The sequence below is a fragment of the Podarcis filfolensis genome (assembly GCF_964270895.1).
Source record: "Podarcis filfolensis genome assembly, chromosome: 9".
In the NCBI taxonomy this organism is placed as follows: Eukaryota; Metazoa; Chordata; class Lepidosauria; order Squamata; family Lacertidae; genus Podarcis; species Podarcis filfolensis.
In genome coordinates this window covers 73,725,682-73,749,020 of record NC_139610.1, presented here as the reverse complement: position 1 = coordinate 73,749,020, position 23,339 = coordinate 73,725,682, and the positions used below count along the sequence as shown (strand labels likewise).

The following is a 23,339-nucleotide window of genomic DNA, read 5'->3' as shown; positions in this document are numbered from 1 at the left end:
TTGATTATTTAAATGGGAATACAAGAAGGGGAGGTGTGAGGAAGTCAAAGAAATAAGCAAACGAGTTTTATGTTATGAAAAATAATTGTTTTTAATTTTTCTTGTTGTTTCTGTATGTTTTATTTATCTTTTTATTTTTTATTTTTTCGTGTTTTTGTATATTTGTTTTTGTAAAATCTTAATAAATATTTCTTAAAAAAAAAAAAGAATTTCTGCACATCACTGGAATGGGGCAGTTCTGACCTCCAGAAATGGCTTTCACTCAAACTGCACAACCTTCTTACTAAGCCAATGGTTCCTAGCAAGGGAAAAAACAACTCCAGTTAGAATTGTAAATTAGAAGAGTCGGAATGGGACCCCCAAAGGTCATCTAGCCCAACCCGCTGTTAGGCACCATTGTCCTACATGGTTCAGAAAGAAGCTCTAGGTTAAACGGGACATGTAAGGCGCGTTTAGCACTGATGGGGATAAGCTGTGGTTCCTCCAGGTGTTCCTGAAGTACTACAAGTCCCATCATCCTTGACCATGCTGCTGGTGGCGGGGGCTGCTGGGAAATGGAGTCCTATCTGCAGGGCACCTGGCCCTCCCATTCCTGCTCATAGGATTGCACACAGGATTGCCTGCAGTCTGGCTAGGGAATGCCTCCCTCTCTCTATGGTAAGGCCCTGAGGAAGGGCTCCAGCTCATGGGAGCCACTCTTTCCATAGAGCTCACAGGACATGAACCATAAACCTAATAACAGAGATTCACATCGATAATAGAATTTCCGGGACACCCTAGATCACTTTCTGGGAGTGGAATGATGACTGCCCATAGAAATCTACTGTATTGTTGTTGTTGTTTAGTCGTTTAGTCGTGTCCGCCTCTTCATGACCCCATGGACCAGAGCACGCCAGGCACTCCTGTCTTCCACTGCCTCCCGTAGTTTGGTCAGACTCATGTTGCTAGCTTCGAGAACACTGTCCCACCATCTCGTCCTCTGTCGTCCCCTTCTCCTTGTGCCCTCCATCTTTCCCAACATCAGGGTCTTTTCCAGGGAGTCTTCTCTTCTCATGAGGTGGCCAAAGTCTTGGAGCCTCAGCTTCAGAATCTGTCCTTCCAGTGAGGACTCAGGGCTGATTTCCTTCAGAATGGAGAGGTTTGATCTTCTTGCAGTCCATGGGACTCTCCAGAGTCTCCTCCAGCACCACAATTCAAAAGCATCAATTCTTTGGCGCTCAGCCTTCTTTATGGTCCAGCTCTCACTTCCATACATCACTACTGGAAAACCATAGCTTTTACTATATGGACCTTTGTTGGCAAGGTGATGTCTCTACTTTTTAAGATGCTGTCTAGGTTTGTCATTGCTTTCCTCCCAAGAAGCAGGTGTCTTTTAATTTCGTGACTGCTGTCACCATCTGCAGTGATCATGGAGCCCAAGAAAGTAAAATCTCTCACTGCCTCCATTTCTTCCCCTTCTATTTGCCAGGAGGTGATGAGACCAGTGGCCATGATCTTCGTTTTTTTGATGTTGAGCTTCAGACCATATTTTGTGCTTTCCTCTTTCACCCCCATTAAAATGTTATTTAATTCCTCCTCACTTTCTGCCATCAAGGTTGTGTCATCTGCATATCTAAGGTTGTTGATATTTCTTCTGGCAATCTTAATTCCGGCTTGGGATTCATCCAGCCCAGCCTTTCGCATGATGAATTCTGCATATAAGTTAAATAACCAGGGAGACAATATACAGCCTTGTCGTACTCCTTTCCCAATTTAATACCTTGTTTTTTTAAAATGATAAAGGCCTGAGTTCCAAAGAACGGGAATCCCTGCCTTTTCTCTCCCCCGCACCTAAAAACCCCGTGTTTTCCCATCGGTTCCCACGAGCGGTTCTCACCGCATAAACAAATCCCTCCATATAAACCCGGAAGTCTTCTAATTTGCACGCAAGAGAGCGTCTTTATTTTTCGTACCTCTACGAAGCCTTCAACCAACAGCCTTTCGCATCCCATTAAAACCCCGCCCTTTGGCCCCACTGCGCAGGCGCGGGAGAACCTTCTGGACGGGCGCGGTGCATTGTGGGGAGGGACCGTTAGCAACAGGGCTGCCGCCAAGATGATGGTGAGTGAATGAATCGACGCTTGTCGGGTGGGGGAGCCGCGCTTATCCGCCGCCATCCGCCGCCAGGACGGTTCCGCTCCCCTCAGCGGCGGTTCGCCGGCCCTCAGGAAAGCCTGGCCTGCGAGGACGGGGCGGTATTGGCGGGGCCCGGGGCAGCTGAGCGGCCGGAGCTGCCCGGGGGCGAGGCCAAGGCCAAGGCCTCCTCGCCGCTTGTGAGGCCAGGCCGGGCTTTCTCCCGCAGCGAGAGTCCGCGGGAAGCCTCTGGGACTACCAGTCCCGTCAGGCCGTTCGGGAGCCGGCTCCTCCGAAGCGGAGGCCCTTGTCCGCGCGGGGTGTTCTGGGAGTTGTAGTCCCGCGTATCGCATGGCGCTGTCCCGCTTTGCCGGCCCTTAGGAGTTGCTTTGTATGAACCAGGGCGGATTTAGGTTTGACGAGGCCCTCGGCTCCTGAAGGTAATGGGTCCCTTTCTATGTCCAGCTGTCCTTTGTCAGCAACAAACCGTCGCTGTTTTTTTGTGTTGAATATATGCTATATAGTAATAATAATTTATTATTTACACCCTGCTCATCTGGCTGGGTTTCCCCAGCCATATTTCCCCAACAATATTTACAAATGGTTTCTAGTCAGGCCTGGCTAGTGCCCTCCAGGTGTTTTTTTACCAGAACGCCCCCATCATGGGAGCTGGAGTTCCAAAGATCTGGAGGGCACCAGGTTGGCAAAGGCTCATGTAAACAGTCCTAGCCACTGGGCATAATAATAATAATAATAATAATAATAATAATAATAAATTTATTATTTATACCACGCCCATATGGCTGGGTTTCCCTAGCCACTCTGGGCTGCTTCCAACAAAACAGTAAAATACAGTAACCTATTAAACATTAAAAGCTTCCCTAAAGAGGGCTGCCTTCAGATGTCTTCTAAAAGTCTGGTAGTTGTTCTTCTCTTTGCCTGGTTCCCTGTAACCTCGCTTCTTGCAGTGAGGGAACCGCCAGAAGGCCCTCTGCACTGAACCTCAGCGTCCGGGCTGAATGATGGAGGTGGAGACGCTCCTTCAGGTATACTGGGCCGAGGCCGTTTAGGGCTTTAAAGGTCAGCACCAACACTTTGAATTGTGCTTGGAAACGTACTGGGAGCCAATGTAGGTCTTTCAAGACCGGTGTTATGTGGTCTCGGCGGCCGCCCCCAGTCACCAGTCTAGCTGCCGCATTCTGGATTAGTTGTAGTTTCCGAGTCACCTTCCAAGGTACCCCCACGTAGAGCATGTTGCAGTAGTCCAAGCGGGAGATAACCAGAGCATGCACCACTCTGGCGAGACAGTCTGCGGGCAGGTAGGGTCTCATCCTGCGTACCAGTTGGAGCTGGTAAACAGCTGCCCTGGACACAGAATTGACCTGTGCCTCCATGGACAGAATTGACCTGTGCCTCCATGTGAGTCCAGAATGACTCCCAGGCTGCGCACCTGGTCCTTCAGGGACACAGTTACTCCATTGAAGACCAGGGAGCCCCCCACACCCGCCCACCTCCTTCCCCCCCAAAAAACAGTAATTCTGTCTTGTCAGGATTCAACCTCAATTTGTTAGCCGCCATATATGGTAATCTATGGACCTAATAGGTATCTAAAGCCATTTGCACATAACTAAATACGTATATTATCAAAGTAATTGTTGAACTGAAATACAATTTTTATATTTTGGAAATGTACATCCATTTTTTTTGGTTAATTTTTTTGGGGGCCCCCCAAGAGACTGGGGCCCAAATCTATAGCTTGTTTAGCTTATCTGTAAATCTGGCACTGGTATGAGTGGGAGGGTGCCGGCTTGGTGGCTCTCACTGCTTCCTGTGGGAGGGAGTTCCATAGCTGAACTCTGAGCTGCATGAATAATAACAACATTTCAGGGCGTTGGTGACCAACGTGGTCCCTTCCAGTGTTAGAAACTCAGATATGAAAGCTAGGAGATAAATGGCACCTTAGACCTAGGTTATGGGTGTAACAACTGAATGTCTAGGCGCGCTTTTTGAATAACAAGAATGCAAAGCTGAAAATGAACTGCAGCTAAAATATTATGCTCTAGTCCCTCCCCTGCCCACCCACCCCCTTGATATTCTTCAGAGGGTCTCTTCTCCAGTCTTCAGAGAGTAGATGCAAGTGAGGAGGCAGAAAAAGGTCCTCCTTTCCTTCCACTCTGCAGTTTTAATCTGAAATCATGCACCCAGAGCTCAGAAACAGCTCGCGCTAATGAAATTCTCTGTCGCAAAATGCGCCAAGAACAGTGGGAGTTTTGAACACTGCTCCCTTCCAACTCTGTGATTCTGTGAGTCTGTGAATCCTCCCAGTGGGGTTCTCACAGGTATTTGGTCAGCCGCTGTGAGAAGAGAATACTGGACTAGATGGGCCATTGGCCTGATCCAACAGAGCTCTTTTTACATTAGGGGACTGGAGGTTCCCCAACACTGGCTTGGTTATATTAAGCTGTATGGCAGAGACAATGTCCTCTTTTGTTTCTGTAAAGGGCAGAAAGGACCCTGCTTTCCTTCCTCGTAGCTGCCCCATAAATCTTGCATGCGGGGCGGTGCCTTTTCTGCAGTTGTTGTAGTTGTATGGTACCTTCAGCATGGCTTGCTCCCAGGTTCATGCACATAGGATTGCAGGTCTGGGTCATCAAAAGAGAATGATGGTGATTATATTTGTATACAGTATTGCCTTTTCCCCAGACCAGAATTCAAGAACTTAAATGTGTAAGCTGCCTTGCAGGACTTACCTGTAACATAGAAAACATAATCATTAAAAAGTAGTTAAATACTAATAGAGTTTTAAAAGTGTATAAAAAGAATTGATTAAAAAATAAATAACAACAACAACAGGATGCTGTGTCCAACCCAAACCGATCATTTGCTTCTGTCTCTGAGGTGGTGCAGAGTGCACCTGAGCCGTTAAAGAGTGCCTATGAATGTTCTGTCACATCATGCCAGCTTGGCCAGCAACTTGCAGTGGGCTCGTAGGTGATAGTTCTTGGCACCTTGTGGATCCCAACAAATGCATTCCTGAAGCATTTAAGGATGGAATCTACTCTCCAATTCAGCTGTTTCCTGCTTTAGTGTTTCTGCATCTGTGTATAGGAAGTCTGGCTAACAATGCTGATTTTTCTAGTGAAAATATTGTGTTGTGCTGTTCGGCGCTGCCTTTTCTATGACAAATTTTTTTTGTCACTGTCCTGGAGGGTCTTTTGTCTGACAGTTTGTTTTACTTGCAGCCCACGCCTGTTATCTTACTGAAGGAAGGCACAGACACTTCCCAGGGGGTCCCTCAGCTTGTGAGTAACATCAATGCCTGCCAAGTCATCGCAGAGGCGGTCCGGACCACTCTCGGCCCTCGGGGCATGGACAAGCTCATTGTTGATGACAGAGGTGAGCCTGCTGCCATCTGTGAACCTGAGTTGCTCTGCCTCTGGTGTCTCTGTATGGCAACCTTTCTCTAGTTACTCTCTAAGCATCTTAATCAGTCAGTGGCACAGCTCTTTGGGGAGGTTTTGTCCTACAAAGAAATGGCAGGTGACATTGAAGGGAGGGGAATGAGCAACTGTCCATGCACCGCTGTCCATTTTGAAGACAGAAGACCGCCCCCCCCATGCCACTGTTCACCTGAGACTGGAATACTGGACAAGGATAGCTATGTGAAAGAGTAACCCTTCATATCAAGGTGTTTTGGAAATTTCCTGTACAGTGGTACCTAGGGTTACAGACGCTTCAGGTTACAGACTCTGCTAACCCAGAAATAGTACCTCGGGTTAAGAACTTTGCTTCAGGATGAGAACAGAAATCGTGCTCTGGCGGCGTGGCGGCCCCATTAGCTAAAGTGGTACCTCAGGTTAAGAACAGTTTCAGGTTAAGAACAGACCTCCAGAACAAAGTTCTTAACCCAAGGTACCACTGTACATCTTTGCTGCCTAACTTTTTTGTTAATGTGAAGACCCTAAAGACATTAATTTCCCTGAATCCAGAGTGTGGCAGTGGCACCCTTGAAGTCTTCCCAGGCTCCCACAATGCCTCTGCCCCTGTCCTCCTGGTCATGAAAGGGCAAGGTGACTTTATTTCTGGATCCTCTTCAGTTGCCACTTACTGCAGAATTTTTAGTAAGTCCAAATGTACCAGTGTGTGTAGTCCCAGGGCCTCCTCCATCTATGGGAGGCAAAGACCTATGCTAACTACCTGAGTGCCTGGTTGGAATGGAAGTGTTTGTGGTGGTTCTCCTTCAGCAGCGGGATCACCACCCCCTTCATGGTTTGCGAGGGAATGAGTTGCCACATCCTCCTGGGCAGCTTGTCATCTGATTTGGTATGACACTCTGTCAAGGCATAAGCTGGTAAAGTCTGTTTGAAGCTCAGTGTAAAGCCATGGAGATTTGCCACTTTCTGAGCTCCAGAGAAGGGCAAGGGCTTGCACTTAAACATCTAGGGGCGCCAGTTTGCTAGCAGGCCCAGTGTGGGAATGGAAGCTATGTGGTGGCTTCTCCCCTTCCTCCCACCTTGTTCTGGGTCTTGGAATTGCATGGAGTGCCTCTGAAGCTCACTGTGCTGTCACAGGAAAGCCTCTCTGCCCGCTTCGGGGGACTGGATGGGTTGGAGGTTACAGACACTTCAGGTTACAGACTCCGCTAACCCAGAAATAGTATCTTGGGTTAAGAACTTTGCTTCAGGATGAGAACAGAAATCGCGTGGTGGTGGCACGGCGGCAGCGGGAGGCCCCATTAGCTAAAGTGGTACCTCAGGTTAAGAACAATTTTGGGTTAAGAAGGGATCTCCAGAACGAATTAAGTTCTTAACCCAAGGTACCACTGTATTTGGATGGCTTCCATGCCAAAATGTGTGGGCTTGTGGGAGGAGACTATTGAAGAGGGAGGGCTGTTGCCTCTAGGAAACCCACAGGAAGGTTCTGAGGGTATCTGGCAGAGCACGGCTCAAAACAAAGTGCTGGACTACGTGGGACTCTCCTTGGTCTGATCCTGTAGGGCTCATCTTTCTCTTCCTAACTTCAGAGTCCTGATTGACCTGCTCAGATGTTGCAGGTGCATCTGGCTGGGATGCTTAGAACAACCCCCTGCAGTGCAGGAATCAACTTTGTTGATGAACTTTGTCTCTGTTAATCTTTGCAGGCAAAGCAACCATTTCTAATGATGGCGCCACCATCCTGAAGCTTCTTGATGTGATACACCCTGCTGCAAAGACACTTGTGGACATCGCCAAGTCACAGGATGCGGAGGTGGGTGTGGGAGGTTTGATATTTTTCAGTGGTAGGTAGATGTTGGTATTCCTGCTCATGCCTGAGCTTTACAACGTCTGAGCTTTACAACGTCTATAGCTGGGATCCAACATCTTTTCCTCTGTCATAGTGGCAAGCTGCCATTGATTTTTCCAGCGCCCCATCTTGTGGTAATCCACAGATCCGCTCCTTTGAAGGGAGAGTTTTGTGCCAGATGTTGGATTTGTAGCGCTTGTGATTTTGGACGAGAGATGGCAGGATGAGGTGGTTAGAATGGAGTGCAATTTACTCCGTGGGAAGTTGGGGCACTTGCCGCTGCTTTGTGAACTTCCCTCCTCAGAGATTTCTGGTTTTCAGGCACCCGTCATTTTCCCTTCTCTTTTCCTGCAGGTTGGTGATGGCACCACTTCTGTTACACTTCTAGCTGCTGAATTCCTAAAGCAGATCAAGCCCTATGTGGAAGAAGGGCTGCATCCCCAGATCATCATCCGTGCCTTCCGCACTGCAACCCAGCTGGTAAGGGAATCTGCTGAACCTTCCTGCCTTTGTGGAAGCTCTTTTATACCTGGGGAGTGAAAGAACAAGAAACAATATTTACCAATGGGTTCTAGTCAGGCCTGGCTAGTGCCCTCCAGGTGTTTTTTTAACCAGAACTCCCATCATGGGAGTTGAAGTTCCAAAGATCTGGAGGGCACCATGTTGGCAAAGGCTCATGTAAACAGTCCCAGCCACTGGGCGTTCTGCATCTCTGAGTCGAGTGTATTAATAATCATAATCAGTTTACAGTTGTACCCAAATTAAAATCACCACCACACCAACTAAACATTTAACCAATCCAACAAAAACAAAATGGGAACCAAAATTAAAACCTTTAAAGACATTTTAGCCAGTTTCCCCAACCCAAGAGTTGTTCCAGCAATGTCCCTCCGGCCTCCCAGTAACCCCCTTGCATCTCCAGAAGTGTTATAAGACTGCCATCTGCTGTGGTGCCTATCACACCAAACACTGCTTGGGGCAGAGACTCGCACTAATCCTGTTTACGTGGAGCCTGGAATCAAATACATGCCTTTAAGGCAGATCATTGTCCCACTTCTGTGCTTCCACCTCCTTCTTGCTTTGACAACAAGTAATAAAAAAGTCAAAATACATAACTCAAGGTGGCAATAGGACACTATGCTTGTGTCCATGTTGGTGAGGCTGGCACAGAAAGGGGTTGCCGTAAATCAGGCATAGGCAAACTCCAGCCCTCCAGATGTTTGGACCTACAATTCCCATCCCTGACCACTGGTCCTGTTAGCTAGGGATGATGGGAATTGTAGTCCCAAACATCTGGAGGGCTGGAGTTTGCCTATGTCTGCCGTAAATGGTGAAGACTTCAGGCTGGATAATTGCACATGGCGGCTGAATCATCGCCGCACTGGCGCAGGAGCTTGGCAGGGGTTGAGAGCAAAGGTTAATTCTGGTTCTTGTTTTGTTTTGGCAGGCAGTGAATAAGATCAGAAAGATTGCCGTTACGATCAAGAAGACCGACCAAGAGTAAGTTTCCTTCATGCCTCAATTGGAAAGGTTAAATCCACAACCTCCCTTCATTGCTGGCTCAGTTGGGTGCATGTTTTTATTGACGCTCTGCACAAATGTGTGCACCTACGTGTGTGCAAGTGGTTCTTAAATGGATTGGGTGCATGCAGTGCCCCTCTGCAGTTGGGGCATTGGCAGCATGTTTTGTTGTTGTTGTTTAGTTGTGTCCGACTCTTTGTGACCCCATGGACTAGAGCATGCCAGGCACGCCTGTCTTCCACTGCCTCCTGCAGTTTGGTCAAACTCATGCTGGTAGCTTCGAGAACACTATCCAACCATCTCGTCTTCTGTCGTCCCCTTCTCCTTGTGCCCTCCATCTTTCCCAACATCAGGGTCTTTCCCAACATCAGGGTCTTCTCTTCTCATGAGGTGGCCAAAGTCTTGGAGCCTCAGCTTCAGGATCTGTCCTTCCAGTGAGCCCTCAGGGCTGATTTCCTTAAGAATGGATCGGTTTGATCTTCTTGCAGTCCATGGGACTCTCAAAAGTCTCCTCCAGCACCAGAATTCAAAAGCATCAAAAGCATCCTGCTCGTTAAATTTAAGTACCATGGATTCAGCAGTAAGCTCTGGATGGATATATTGCAAAAAAAAAAAGCAGGAATGCAACAAAATGGAAAACAACATTGCATTTCTGTGCACATCTGTCCCTATCATGTAGCAATAGGTAACTGGAAGCCTGGGTGCAAAATCTGCCCTCCCCCAAAGTCTTCCAGTATAGCTCCTTATCTCCCCCCCATACAGTTTCAGGTTGAGAAAGGGCAGTTTACCCTTCACCCATCTCAGTGCAAACATCAACAGAGGCCCTGCCAGAATCCTTCCTTGTCTCTGTGTGAGATGTTCAGTCCAAGGCTCATGCCAAGTCACAAACATGACAGGAGGCAATTGCCATCAGAAAAGGAAACATTGGAGCTTACATGTGGGATGGAGGGAGGAATGGGCTTAAGCAACCCATTTCCTGTGTTTTGTCTTATATGGGGCTTAGCTGATGGGTAGAGCCAGTATAGACCCCTCGCCACCTTGCTTCGTTCAGGATATGGTTGGCAGCCAGGCTCTCCGTTGATAATGTTGTCCTTTGGAAAGTCTTTTCAAAAGTTTTGCTGCCTAAAATTTGGAAATGAATGTTTGGATAGCCCTATTTGGGCTCTCTTTTTTTACATGCATTCTTAATCCCAACATGATTGATGGATGCAACTCATGAGCAGGTGGAGGGCTATGCAGTTGTTGTTTTATGTATACAGGGGGGGATATGTTACCTTTCCTAGAAAAAAGCAGGCTATGAAAAAATATTTGTGTAAGAAACAGCTGTTTGACAATTTCTCACCTTTTGTAAATTGCAGCAGCAAAAATTTAATGCACAGAACTTTAATGCTGGTTGACATCAGCCCTTTTTGACTGTTATCCTCCGTGCAATTAGAATCATGCGGAGGGAGAGAGGTGGGTCTGGGTCCTGTCCCTCCTGCGATGCATGTGCAGGTGGGTGTGGGGAAGATGTGAGAAGGGGGGGCTCTCTGCATTGATGGGGCTCTGCCTGTGGTTTATCATTGCTGTTATCGATTATGTTTCTATGTGAGGACCACAAGGCAGTTTGCAATATAAAAACGCAAGAATGCGTACCGTAGCAACGAAAATCATACCACCCCTGCCACAGTTTTAAAGGTCATAGGTGTTTTAATTAGCCCAAAGGCCTGGGAGTTTAGAATCCCGATTGCACAGAGTTGTAAATCAAAGGGAGGCCTCTGCATAGGGTAAGCCTCCCCTCTTCACTCCTCCCCTCCAGTGCCCAGTCAGGAGGCACAGTTGATGTGTTGGGTTAGATTGCTGGCTCGTTTCTGTCCCCCCCCCCCCCATGATTAATGATTGCGTGGAGGACATTGCCTGAGCTGATAAATTCCAGCTAAGAAGATACATGTTTTGGTGATGCAATTAAATCTTCAGGCAAATGCCGGTTAATCTTTAAATGAAGGAACTGTAATTAACAACACTTCCATATAATTGACTTCTTTTTTAAAAAAGAAATGTTCCTCTGTTACGGGCATGCTGTCTTTCTCAGGCGTTCAGAAACCATGCCTGATGGAAATGTTACTTTCCTTAGGCATTATATGATGTTCATAGTAGTTCATGAGAAGCAGCAATAAGCAGGAAAGTTGTTGTTTTGTTTGTGCCCCCCGCACTACAGCCAGCGGCTGGCCTAATGCGTAAAAACAGAAAGCGATCCATTTCCAAAGCAATCGTGAGAATCACTTAACTAAGTGCAGCGTTTCTTTTTTTGTAGCCTAATGAGCTCATTATTTTAGACTTGTGCTGTGTGTGTTGCTTCTTTAGCCTCGGGGCTGGCTATTGCTCCAGAGCAGGCAAGAAATGGCTCCATCTTTTCCTTCTCTGCAGGGAGCTGCGGAGCCTGCTGGAGAAGTGTGCAAGCACAGCCTTGAGCTCGAAGCTGATTTCCCACCAGAAAGAGTTCTTTGCCAAGATGGTGGTGGATGCCGTCATGATGCTGGACGAGTTGCTGCAGATCAAAATGATTGGGATCAAGAAGGTGCAGGGAGGAGCCCTGGAGGTAAAGCCCCTGGCCTCCTAAAGTTCCCTTTGGCTCAGAGGAATCTAGGCTGGAATTCCTTTCCAAGTCTAAAAAGGGCGGAGAACATAAGATGAGGCTGCTGGATCAGGCCGGTGGCCTGTCTTGTTCTTGCCCTGGCCAACCAGGTGTCTGTGGGAAACCCTGCAATCTGACCCTTCAAGACCGCTGTTCGGGTAGCGAGCGAACTGGGAGCTGTTGGCAAAGTCAGAGCAATTGTCTTGGTTGCCCAACTGTAGGGGCGAAGAAAGGGAATGAAAGCAGATCATGGGAGTGCGAGGAGGAAAATGAAAGAGGATAAAATCACTTTGGGTGGTGTCCAGTGTTAGTAATAGATGATGATGGTGATGATTATACCATCCTTCATCTGTAGATCTCAGGGTGGTTCACAACATAAAAATAGAATATTAAAAACACAAAATACATAATAAAAACAAGAACAACTGCCCCACTCCCCCACCCCAGATTTCTTTAACAGGCCCATCATTGCACATCATGTGACTTTCAAAAATACTATCTATCTTTTCCTCCTTCCAAGAAGCCAGGCTGTTGTACTTAAAAAAGAATAATGATCACAGAATTTATACACTGCTTTATTGTAAAAAACCTAAAGGTCATTTACAAAAGTTATAACTAAAATCAAGAAAAATTCACAGTCATACTTTTTAAAACATATGAAAGTTAAAATACGGAAATAGATTAAAATTGCCTCAGCTTTCTAAGCATCTAGGTAGTCTTGTCTAAACAATAATTTTTTTTTGCAGGCACCAGATAGAGGACAGTGAAGGCCTTGCCTGCTTCATAGAGCACACCCTTTGAAATTAATGGACAGGGTCTATGGTGCAATTTAGTTGGATGCACTAAGGCTGCATTCCTGTATGCATGTAATTGAAAGTAAGCCCCATTGAACTCAGCGAGGCTTCCTCTTGAGTAAATAAGAGTAAGACCTAAGTAGGAACCAATGGAGGGTTCCCTGCCATCCAAGAGCGGGCGTGAGGAGTGAAATGACCTTGCCTTTCCTGCAGGATTCCCAACTGGTGGCAGGAGTTGCCTTCAAGAAGACCTTCTCCTACGCCGGCTTTGAGATGCAGCCCAAGAAGTATGAGTCCCCCAGGATCGCTCTGCTCAACATTGAGCTGGAGCTGAAGGCAGAGAAGGACAATGCTGAAGTCAGAGTCCACACTGTGCAGGTAAAGGCTCAGAACCGCTTGGGGAGAGAAGCTGTGAAAATGTAACGTCTTGCCAAAAGAGCCGTGTGCCCTGCGGGGTAATCTTTGACTTCCATGTGGCATTTGGCCAAGTTGACAGTTGGAACCTCATTACCTAACCCAGAGCTTTCCAAACTTTGTCACGATATGTTAATGTGTTGGCTGCAGTGTGAGGGTTTGCTGCACGAATGCTCCCCACACTCTTCCCGGGACTGGTTTAATCTGCAGTTTGCTAGTAAAACTGTGTCATGAAATGATGCGTGTATAAAAAGTGTGTCACCAACATGAAAAGGTTGGAAAGCTCTTCTGTAAGAAGCACCTCAGTTCAAGGGAATGTGAGCACAGCAGAGGACTGCAGAATGGTTGCAGCCGCCTTGGACAAAGGAAGCTGCCTTATACTGAATCAAACCATTGGCCCATCTAGTTCAGTACGGTCTACACTGACCGGCAGCTGCTCTCCAGGGTTTCAGGCAGGGTTTTCTCCTGGCCCCACCTGCAGATGCCAGGGATTGAACCTGGGGCATTTTGCAGGCAAAGCAGACTCTCTGCCACTGAGTTTTGTCCCTTCCCATCCTTTCTCTTCTGCCTTCACCCTGTCCCCATAGGGTGGCAGCTGTCCAACAAGGCAGCTTCTTGGGTGGGCAAGAGCAATGGAGAAGGCTGCTGCTGTAATTGATAGATAAGACAGATAGATATACCTTTTATTGGCATCACATACAACATCCAAAACAAATCAATACAGAATTACCACTTCCCCAGTGGCACAAAACATTTGCTAAAAGAAAGGAGGCAGAGCAGTCTATTGTCACATCTCTTGGTCTCCAGGGAGATCAGATATCTGCAGTGTATTTCGACCACAAAAAACCAAATAGAGATATTTAGCCACTAACTTGGTGAGCTCCTGATCATTCCCCAGTAGTAGAAAATGTATGACCTCTGACTCTGGTTTCCATTTGGGGATACAGAATTGATCTAGAAATTACTGGCGGAGATCAGCATATAATTGAGAACCATATGTGTGAGGGTTTCCACCAGGTGGTCTTCACATGTGTGCTGATGTGGGCACCCACCTTCCAGCAGCTAACTGGTGCCACCTCTGTGACGGAAGATCTAAAACCAGTGGTTGGGGAACGCTTCTAAACGTGCACACCTTGGATGAACATTGGTGCCCCTGATCCTGTTTCCATATCTAGATTTACTGTCTTGGCAGAGTTGTCATTCTCATAACGCCCTTTGCAGTAGACAACTACCGTATTTTTCGCCCTATAGGGTGCACCTATAGGCTTGCCCTGCCCCCAGCCCCCAGAATAGGCTACTGTCCGCAAGCCTTGGGAGCCCGACGGGAAGTCGCGCCGGGCTCCCAAGGCTTGCGGAGAGCTTCCTGAAGCCTGGAGAGCGAGAGGGGTCGGTGCGCACCGACCCTTCTCGCTCTCCAGGCTTCAGCGAAAGCCTGCATTCGCCCCATAGGACGCACACACATTTCCCCTTCATTTTTGGAGGGGAAAAAGTGCGTCCTATAGGGCGAAAAATACGGTACATTGGCACCGTACCCCACCCTTGTTTTTATTTTATTTTAAGCCAAACAGGTCCCCCCCCCCCTTGGCTAAAGAAACAGCACCGATAGCTTCTTGCCTAAATCTCCCTCTGCAGGATTACCAGGCCATCGTGGACGCCGAGTGGAACATCTTGTACGACAAGCTTGATAAGCTCCACAAGTCAGGGGCCAAAGTCATCCTCTCCAAGCTTCCGATTGGCGACGTGGCTACCCAGTACTTTGCTGACCGGGACATGTTCTGTGCCGGCCGAGTCCCTGAAGAAGATCTCAAGAGGACCATGATGGTGAGGTTTCCCCTGTTCACTTACCCAGGTTGAGGCTTTCCCAGCGCTTGGGGCTGCCCTGCCTATGCAATCAGCCTGAGCAGTTGCCTTGGGGGGCAGCCCTGTTAGAGGAACTGGTGAAGCAGCACAGGAGAGAGAGAGGTGGGCCTGGACCCCTTGCAGGTCGCTAGTTGCTGAGCTCAGTTCTTGGACATTGAGCGCAGCTGCAGAGAGCAGCAAAATGCCTGTACAGTGGTACCTCTGGTTGCGAACGGGATCCGTTCTGGAGGCCCGTTCGCAACCTGAACAGAATGCAACCTGCTTCTGCGCATGTGCGTGACGTCATTTTGCATGTCTGCACATGCGCGAGCGGTGAAACCCGGAAGTAACCCGTTCCGTTACATCCGGGTCGCCACGGGACACAACCTGAAAACGCTCAACCTGAAGCAAACGTAACATGAGGTATGACTGTATGCGATTCTCTGTTACCGTGGAATGGAATGTCTTCCACTGCCCATTTTTTGTGCTTGAAATTGTGAGGGGCGTGTGTGTGGGTGCGTGCCTCTCAACATTTCTGTTCCTTTATTGCAATTTGCAATGGCTGCTCTTGCTATCCCCTGCCATTTGTTTAGGGTTTATTGCCTTGATTAATCCTAGGACATTGAGGGATGCCGTTTTTAATATAAAGCTTGGGACCAGTTTACTTGCAGGATCACCTTAACAGGCTATATGCTCACTCGACCGCTTCGATCTGCAGAGCTGGCGCTCTCACAGGTGCCTCACAGTACTTGCTCTGCATTTATAAGAAATAGATCTTTTAGTGTGGCATCACCAACACTTTGGAACTCCCTGTTTAATTCTGATAAAGAATTTTGCAACACTGCTTTGTTAAAGGGGTAAAGAGTGCTTTGTTATTACCATATTGGCCCAAATATTAGCCACACTTTCCCCCCCAAATTCTGACCATAAAAATTTAAAGCACGACTTAAACTTGCGACCTTACAAAAATTGGCTTTTACGATATCGTTGCTGAAACAGACATATGGTAAAACGGAACATTTGCCATTTACAGGTGTGAGTGTCTGCGGAATTTTAAGGGAGTGGCTTATATTCGGGTATTGTCTTTTTTCTCCTCCCCCCTTGAATTTTAAAGGTGCAGCTTATTTGCGGGTGTGGCTTGTATTTGGGGCCAATATGGTATTTATTGAATTTATATCCTGACCTTCCTCCCAAAGCACCCCAGGCCATTGATGTGGAATGAATAAGTCAACGCAATAGGCAGACTGTTGTTTTGTAGTGATACTTATATATGAAAATGACATTCTCGTAATGGGAGTGGAGGGAGCGGAGCAGCAAACCTAGTCAACAGAGCTCGGTTTTCGCTTGTTTGAAGCTAGATCAGTAGTTCTCTAAAAGGGTGCTCTTTCCCCATGCCCTGTAGGCCTGCGGTGGATCCATTCAGACCAGCGTAAATTCCCTGACCGATGAGGTCCTTGGGCGTTGCGACCTCTTCGAGGAGACTCAGATTGGAGGCGACAGGTAAAGGCAGCCTGGCCAGGATGGCGGAGGCACGGGACAAGCTTTGGCGTTGCCTTGCTTGCTTTTAATTTACACACATTTGGGGGGTTTCTTGAGGTGGTTGGACGTAAATATGGGTCTGAATCTGCCCTTTCCTCAGAGGGCATCTCAGCTAAGGCGTGGCGCGGCTGTGACCCCCATTGACACTAAGACACGCTTCCCCCTTTCTCTGGCAGGTACAACTTCTTCACAGGCTGCCCGAAGGCCAAGACCTGCACGATAATCCTGCGTGGAGGGGCGGAGCAGTTCATGGAGGAGACGGAGCGCTCTCTGCATGATGCCATCATGATTGTTAGGAGAGCAATCAAGGTGCGGGTTGAGCAGCTAGGCTGACTTCGGGGTCCGTAGCCCTCCTGGATGTCTTGATCAACCATAGATCATGGCCCAGCCAGAGGGGCTCCTGTAAACTGGGAGTGTCTCTCCTCTGCCTTCCCAGTTCAGATGTGCCACAGCTTAAGGTGCAGGACCACCTGCCTGTCAATCATCTGACATCATAGTGATGCGGGTGGGGGAGGCGGGAGATAGTCAAATTCACCAGAGAGCAGGATTGAATTTCCTGCATGTCAGCTGATGCACTGGGAGTTGAGTTCTGCTTGGTCACTGTGTGAGCAGCTGATCAAGCAGCAGTGCTACCTTTTGGACCTCACCTGGAACACCGTCCAGTTCTTGATGCCACAGTTGTAAGAAGGGTATTGACAAGCTGGAATGTATGCAGAGGAGAAGATGATAAAGGAGCTGGGTACAGTAGACTTGATCCATGCGGGATGCATGTTCACAACCCACAGCGGCGTGTCTGTGCATGTGTGGGTTGTGCTTCGGCACTTCGGCGCATGCAGAAAGCGCGATTTAGCGCTTCCGCGCATGCACAAAGCCCAGAAGTAACCCGTTCCGGGACTTTGGGTTTTGGCGGGTCCGTAACCCGAAAAAACGCAACCTGAAGCTTCTGTAACCCAATGTATGACTGTATGTTTAGCCTGGAATAGAAGGGACCAAGAAGAGATATGATAGCCATCTTCAAATCTCTAAAAGGCTGTCCCATGGAAGATGGAGCAAACTTGTTTTCTGCTTCTCTGGAGGGTTGGACCTGAACCAATTGATTCGAGATGCCAGAAAGATGATTCTGACTAAACATAAGGCAGACCTTTCTGACTGTAAGAGCTGTTGGACTCCGGAATGGTCTCCCGTAGAAGGTGGTGGACTCTCCTTCCTTGGAGGGTTTTCAGCAGAGGATCAATGGCCATCTGTCAGGGGTGCTTTAGCTAAGATTTCAACATTTCAGGGGGTTGGACTAGATGACCCTTGGTTCCCTTCCAACTCTACAATTCTCTGATTCCTTGGCTGTTCCAGAAAGCCTCTTCCAAAATTCTGCCACTTGCACTTAACGCATATGTGGCATGTGGAACCTTTGAATAGCTTGTATTTGTGGTAGAAGGTTTTTTGGGGTAACTGGGGGTGGGTAGATTTCTGGGCTTTGTATTGCCATGAGAATTGGGGTTGTAAATGGGGCAGGAGAAGGCAGGCGTGCGTGCGTATGAGCTGCAGGGAAGCTGTTGTGTGACATGCATAGAAATCCACACACACACATAGCTCCTCTCATCTCTGAGCTTTGGCAAACAGCTCTTCTCACACATCCCTACCTCAAGAGCTGGAAACACGTATCCTTGGAAACAGGACTCCAAAGGATCCTGTGTGGCGGGAGCACAGAGCCCTGTGCTGGGACCCAAAGGACCAGCTGTGGCATCAAAACGAGGCTCTCTGCAGATGAAAGTCTGGCCACCTGGACCTTCTTGAGAGCCATCTGCTCCTCCCAGCAGCACCTCGGTCTGTTGTTTGCTGAAGCAAGCGAGACATGGCCAAGCGATCAAACAACCAAAGAGCCCTTCAATGAGAGTGGCTGCCTTCTGGCTACTGGCGTCCCCCAAAGCAGCCTCTCTGTTCGTGCCTGCCACATGCCAGAGGATGCTGGAACCGCAGCCTGTTGGCCCCACGTCTCATCTAAGGAGAGCAGCAAAGCTGTCAGTCTGTTGCTGCGTCTTGGGCAGGCTTTATGCGTGACTTCAGCACTCACCTAAAAACATGAAATCCTGCAGGCACAGCGTGCGAGGGAACCACGATTCCAGCTTTCTCCTGAAGACGCTGACTGCCGCTTAGTGTGTGAATGGACTCTCCAGTGGTATTGTAAAGGGACTTCTGCTAACAGAGTTCCCTTAACTCTGGGTCAGGTGTGCTCTTCCCATGTTCTTTTCGATGCAGCCTAACGTCTGCAGTCCAGGGAGCTCCCAGAGCTCAAGAAGTTCAGCTGGGATCCGACATCCTTTGCTAAAATAATATACAGGGAGTCCTGGCAATGCCACATATTTTTAGAACACGCTAGCAATAATCCATCTTTGTGGATTGCTAACCATGAATCTATCCCTAGTCTTTGCTTAGAGGTCTTCCCATGCTGAATTAGCAGTCTTACTGAAGGTTATTTTGTTGTTTTGTTTTTTGATTTGATGTACGTGGCTTAGGGAATTGTTTATTAAATGTACTAAGGAGTACAGTAAATACTCCATGTCTGCTTTTAAAGTATGCAAAACGTGAGCTAGTTTTGCATATCATTCTCTGCATGGATTTCAGATTTCTTTAGCTTTGGATTACACGCCAGCTGTGCCTCCCTCTCACTGCCAGCAGGCTGGTGGATAGCATTGGCTTGTGTGAACTCGACAGACGTGCCGTCGCTCCTTCCAAACGGTGTCAGCCAGATCCGTGCGAGGCAAACTGCCAGTGGCGTCTATGAGAACAGCATAAATTAGACCTGTTGCGATAACTGACTTTTTTTTTAGAGAGAGAGAGAGAGATAGGTGACCTTTCCCCGCTCAATTGTGTGTTTCCAGAATGACTCTGTTGTCGCTGGTGGTGGAGCTATAGAGATGGAGATCTCCAAGTACCTTCGAGACTATTCCAGGACCATTCCAGGCAAGCAGCAGCTGCTGATTGGAGCCTATGCCAAAGCCCTGGAGATCATTCCGCGGCAGCTCTGCGACAACGCCGGTTTTGATGCCACCAACATCCTCAACAAACTCCGAGCCAAGCACGCCCAGGTGAGCGACCTTAGCCAGGCTTGGAGGGGTGGTTCTGCAGCCTTTGCAGGGCAGCAGATTCCACTTCTATCACTTCCCAGCAGTAGGCATGTTGGATACTGCTGCATCTTCATGGCAGGCTTCTTGGTGGTTCTGCTCAGGATAGATAGGAACTACATGCTGCTCCTCTTCTCATTGCATGCAAACACAAAAGTCAAGGTCCACAGTGTTTTCTTTTTATTTACTTAATGAAATTTGCATGCTGCTTCAACTCATCAGTGGGTTACAAAGAATGTGGAATATATATATATATAAATTTCTACGCCAGTTTCCTAAACATGGGTCTCAATTTGTTTTTGTACTACAATTCCCACCATCCCTGCTAGCTAGGGATGATGGGAGTTGTAGTCCAAGAGCAACTGGAGAGCCAAGTTTGGGAAACACTGGTGTAGAGCAACTTGAAATAAAACTTGATATGGACAAAGCAATAGCACAATATATGTTGTATAATATACAGTGGTACCTCGGGTTAAGTACTTAATTCGTTCCGGAGGTCCGTTCTTAACCTGAAACTGTTCTTAACCTGAAGCACCAATTTAGCTAATGGGGCCTGCTGCGCGGCCGGAGCGCGATTTCTGTTCTCATCCTGTAGCAAAGTTCTTAACCCGAGATACTATTTCTGGTTTAGCGGAGTCTGTAACCTGAAGCGTCTGTAACCTGGGCTACCACTGTATAGGCAACTCCCCATTTACGCGAGGGTTACTTTTCGAAGCACCACGTGTTTTAAGTGAAACCATGTATATTGGGAACACCCTTGAAAAAGCCTGCAAACACCACATTCTCCCTCCAAACCTTGCTCAAACTCCCAGCTCTCCACCAGCCACAAAGGTGGGTGCAAGGGCTCCCAGGGTTGCCCTTACAACAACAACAACAACAACAACAACAATAATAATAATAATAATAATAATTATTATTATTATTATTATTATTATTATTATTATTTATTTGAACCCCGCCCATCTGGGTTTCCCCAGCCACTCTGGGCGGCTTCCAACAAAGATGAAAAATGCACTAAAATGCCACATATTAAAAACTTCCCTGAACAGGGCTGCCTTCGGATGTCTTCTGAATGTCAGGTAGTTGTTTATCGCTTTGACATCTGATGGGAGGGCGTTCCACAGGGCGGGCGCCACTACCGAGAAGGCCCTCTGCCTGGTTCCCTGTAACTTGGCCTCTCGCAGTGAGGGAACCGCCAGAAGGCCCTCGGAGCTGGACCTCAGTGTCCGGGCAGAACGATGCGGGAGGAGACGCTCCTTCAGGTATACTGGACCGAGGCCGTTTAGGGCTTTAGAGGTCAGCACCAACACTTTGAATTGTGCTCGGAAACATACTGGGAGCCAATGTAGGTCTTTCAAGACCGGTGATACGTGGTCTCGGCGGCTGCTCCCAGTCACCAGTCTAGCTGCCGCGTTCTGGATTAGTTGTAGTTTCCGGGTCACCTTCAAAGGTAGCCCCACGTAGAGCGCATTGCAGTAGTCCAAGCGGGAGATAACCAGAGCATGCACCACTGGCAAGACAGTCTGCAGGCAGATAGGGTCTCAGCCTACGTACCAGATGGAGCTGGTAAATAGCTGCCCTGGACACAGATTTGACCTGTGCCTCCATGGACAGCTGTGAGTCCAAAATGACTCCCAGGCTGCTCACCTGGTCTTTCAGGGGCACAGTTACCCCATTCAGGACCAGGGAATCCTCCACACCTGCCCGCCTCCTGTCCCCCAAAAACAGTACTTCTGTCTTGTCAGGATTCAACCTCAATCTGTTAGCCGCCATCCATCCTCCAACCGCCTCCAGACACTCACACAGGACCTTCACCGCCTTCACTGGTTCTGATTTAAAAGAGGTAGAGCTGGGTATCATCCGCATACTGATGAATACCCATCCCAAACCTCCTGATGATCTCTCCCAGTGGCTGCATGTAAATGTTGAAAAGCATGGGGGAGAGGACAGAACCCTGAGGCACCCCACAAGTGAGAGCCCAGGGGTCTGAACACTCATCCCCCCCACCACTTTCTGAACACGGCCCAGGAGGAAGGAGCGGAACCACTGTATGACAGTGCTCCCAGCCCCTCAAGACGGTCCAGAAGGATGTTATGGTCGATGGTATCAAACGCCGCTGAGAGATCCAGCAGAACTAGGAAACAGCTCTCACCTTTGTCCCTAGCCCGCCGGAAATCATCAACCAGTGCGACCAAGGCAGTTTCAGTCCCATGATGAGGCCTGAATCCCGACTGGAAGGGATCCAAATGGTCTGCTTCTTCCAGGCGTGCCTGGAGTTGTTCAGCAACCACACGCTCAATCACCTTGCCCAAGAATGGAAGATTTGAGACTGGGCGATAGTTGGCCATACTGGCCGGGTCTAAAGATGGTTTTTTAAGAAGCGGTTTAATGACCGCCTCTTTCAGCGGATCTGGGAATGTTCCCTCACAGAGGGAAGCATTCACCACCCTGCAGAGCCCATCGCCCAGTCCTTCCCGGCTTGCTTTTATTAGCCAGGATGGGCAAGAATCAAGGAGACAGGTGGTTGGCTTCACTCGTCCAAGCAGCCTGTCCACATCCTCGGAGGTAACAGATTGGAATTGATCCCACACAACTTGAGTAGACAGGACTCTAGCACTCTCCCGCCCTGGCCCTGCTCCCACAGTGGAGTCTACTTCTTCCCGAATCTGAGCAATTTTATCTGCAAAAAACTTTGCAAAATCATTGCAGGAGATCATGTGGCCCGTACTGGGCCCCGATGTTGCAGGTGGTTCTGCTAAATTGTGAACCACCTGAAAAAGTCTCCTGCTGCTGTTTTCTGCAGATGCAATAGAGGCGGCGAAGAAAGTCTTCTTCGCCGTCGCTATCGCCACTTGGTAGGCTCGACGTTGAGCTCTAACCCGTGTCCGGTCAGCTTCAGAATGGGTCATCCGCCACCGGCGCTCTAGCCGTCTCAACGATTGTTTCGTTGCCCTCAGATCCGTGGAAAACCACGGGGCTGTCTGGGCTCCATGCAATCGGAGAGGGCGCTTCGGAGCCAAACAGTCAATAGCCCTGGTTAACTCCACATTCCAGCGGGCCACCAGGGAATCGGCTGAAAGGCCATCAACATGGGATAAAGCATCCCCTACCACTCTCTGGAAACCATTTGGATCCATTAAGTGGCGGGGGCGGACCATCCGAATCGGATTACAATGTGCTGTTTTTGCACCCCTTTTGGTGTTTCCGTGCTCTTTTAGGGCTGGTTCGTCCCCTTTTCGTGCCTCTCCTATGTTCATGGCGATGCACGAACGCCTTGGGAATGTGCATAAATGGGAAGTTGCCTGTACAGACATTACAGTTATGGTGCCATTGGGCTGGAGGGGGGAGCCAGGTTAGTGGGGGCAGAGTTAAGGGGTCGCCGCTTGACCGCCTCACCGGGTGTTTTCTGTCTGCCCCTCAGGGCGGCAAGTGGTACGGCGTGGATGTGAACAACGAAGACATCGCCGACAACTTTGTGGCCTGCGTGTGGGAGCCGGCGGTGGTGCGCATCAACGCCCTGACCGCAGCCTCCGAGGCCGCCTGCCTTATCGTGTCCGTGGACGAGACCATCAAGAACCCCCGCTCCACGGTGGACGCCCCTCCTCCGGGTCGCGGCAGAGGGCGAGGCCGGCCCCATAACCACTGAGGGGCAGGCGTCGCCAGCAGCGCAAGACACGGGGAGCCCCTCTCTTAACAAGACCCTGCCCCAGGACCCCTTAGAGCAATGCTTTCCCCATTGGCAGTCCTCAAACAACCTACACACTGGGGGGAAGGGGGAGTGAGGCGCTCGCAGTATTTCTGCTCTGCTCCCAGTGGGTCTCCTCCTTCCGTAGTCTATGAAACGGGAGAAAACTCTGGGAAATCCCAGATGGTGCGCCCTCCAACATTCAGGTCCAGGCATCCTTCAGGTTCCAGACCTTTCTCCCCTCCTGGGTTTCTCCATATCCTTCAACTTCTACTCTCAAGGGGCCCCCCTGGATCTCTGCATTGCTGGCACAGCGCTTGTCTGCTAAAGGAGCTAGGAATGTGTTGTATTTATTGGGGTTTTTTTCTACTGGGGGTTCAAACCCAGCCATGAACACAATAAACAATTTAAAAAACCCA

The 23,339-nt window shown here is 48.7% G+C and overlaps 1 protein-coding gene across 1 annotated transcript; it reads left to right on the top strand.

The window, feature by feature from the left end:
- Positions 1-1,880: 1,880 nt before the first annotated feature.
- CCT7 (chaperonin containing TCP1 subunit 7) lies at positions 1,881-22,956 on the top strand. The gene is made up of 12 exons (XM_083571432.1): positions 1,881-2,100; positions 5,355-5,508; positions 7,253-7,359; positions 7,750-7,875; positions 8,843-8,895; positions 11,323-11,494; positions 12,538-12,702; positions 14,371-14,559; positions 15,980-16,077; positions 16,293-16,425; positions 18,993-19,199; positions 22,657-22,956. The coding sequence occupies exons 1-12, from the start codon at positions 2,095-2,097 to the stop codon at positions 22,879-22,881; spliced, it is 1,635 nt and encodes a 544-aa protein (XP_083427558.1). The 5' UTR covers positions 1,881-2,094; the 3' UTR covers positions 22,882-22,956.
- The last annotated feature ends 383 nt before the right edge of the window (positions 22,957-23,339 follow it).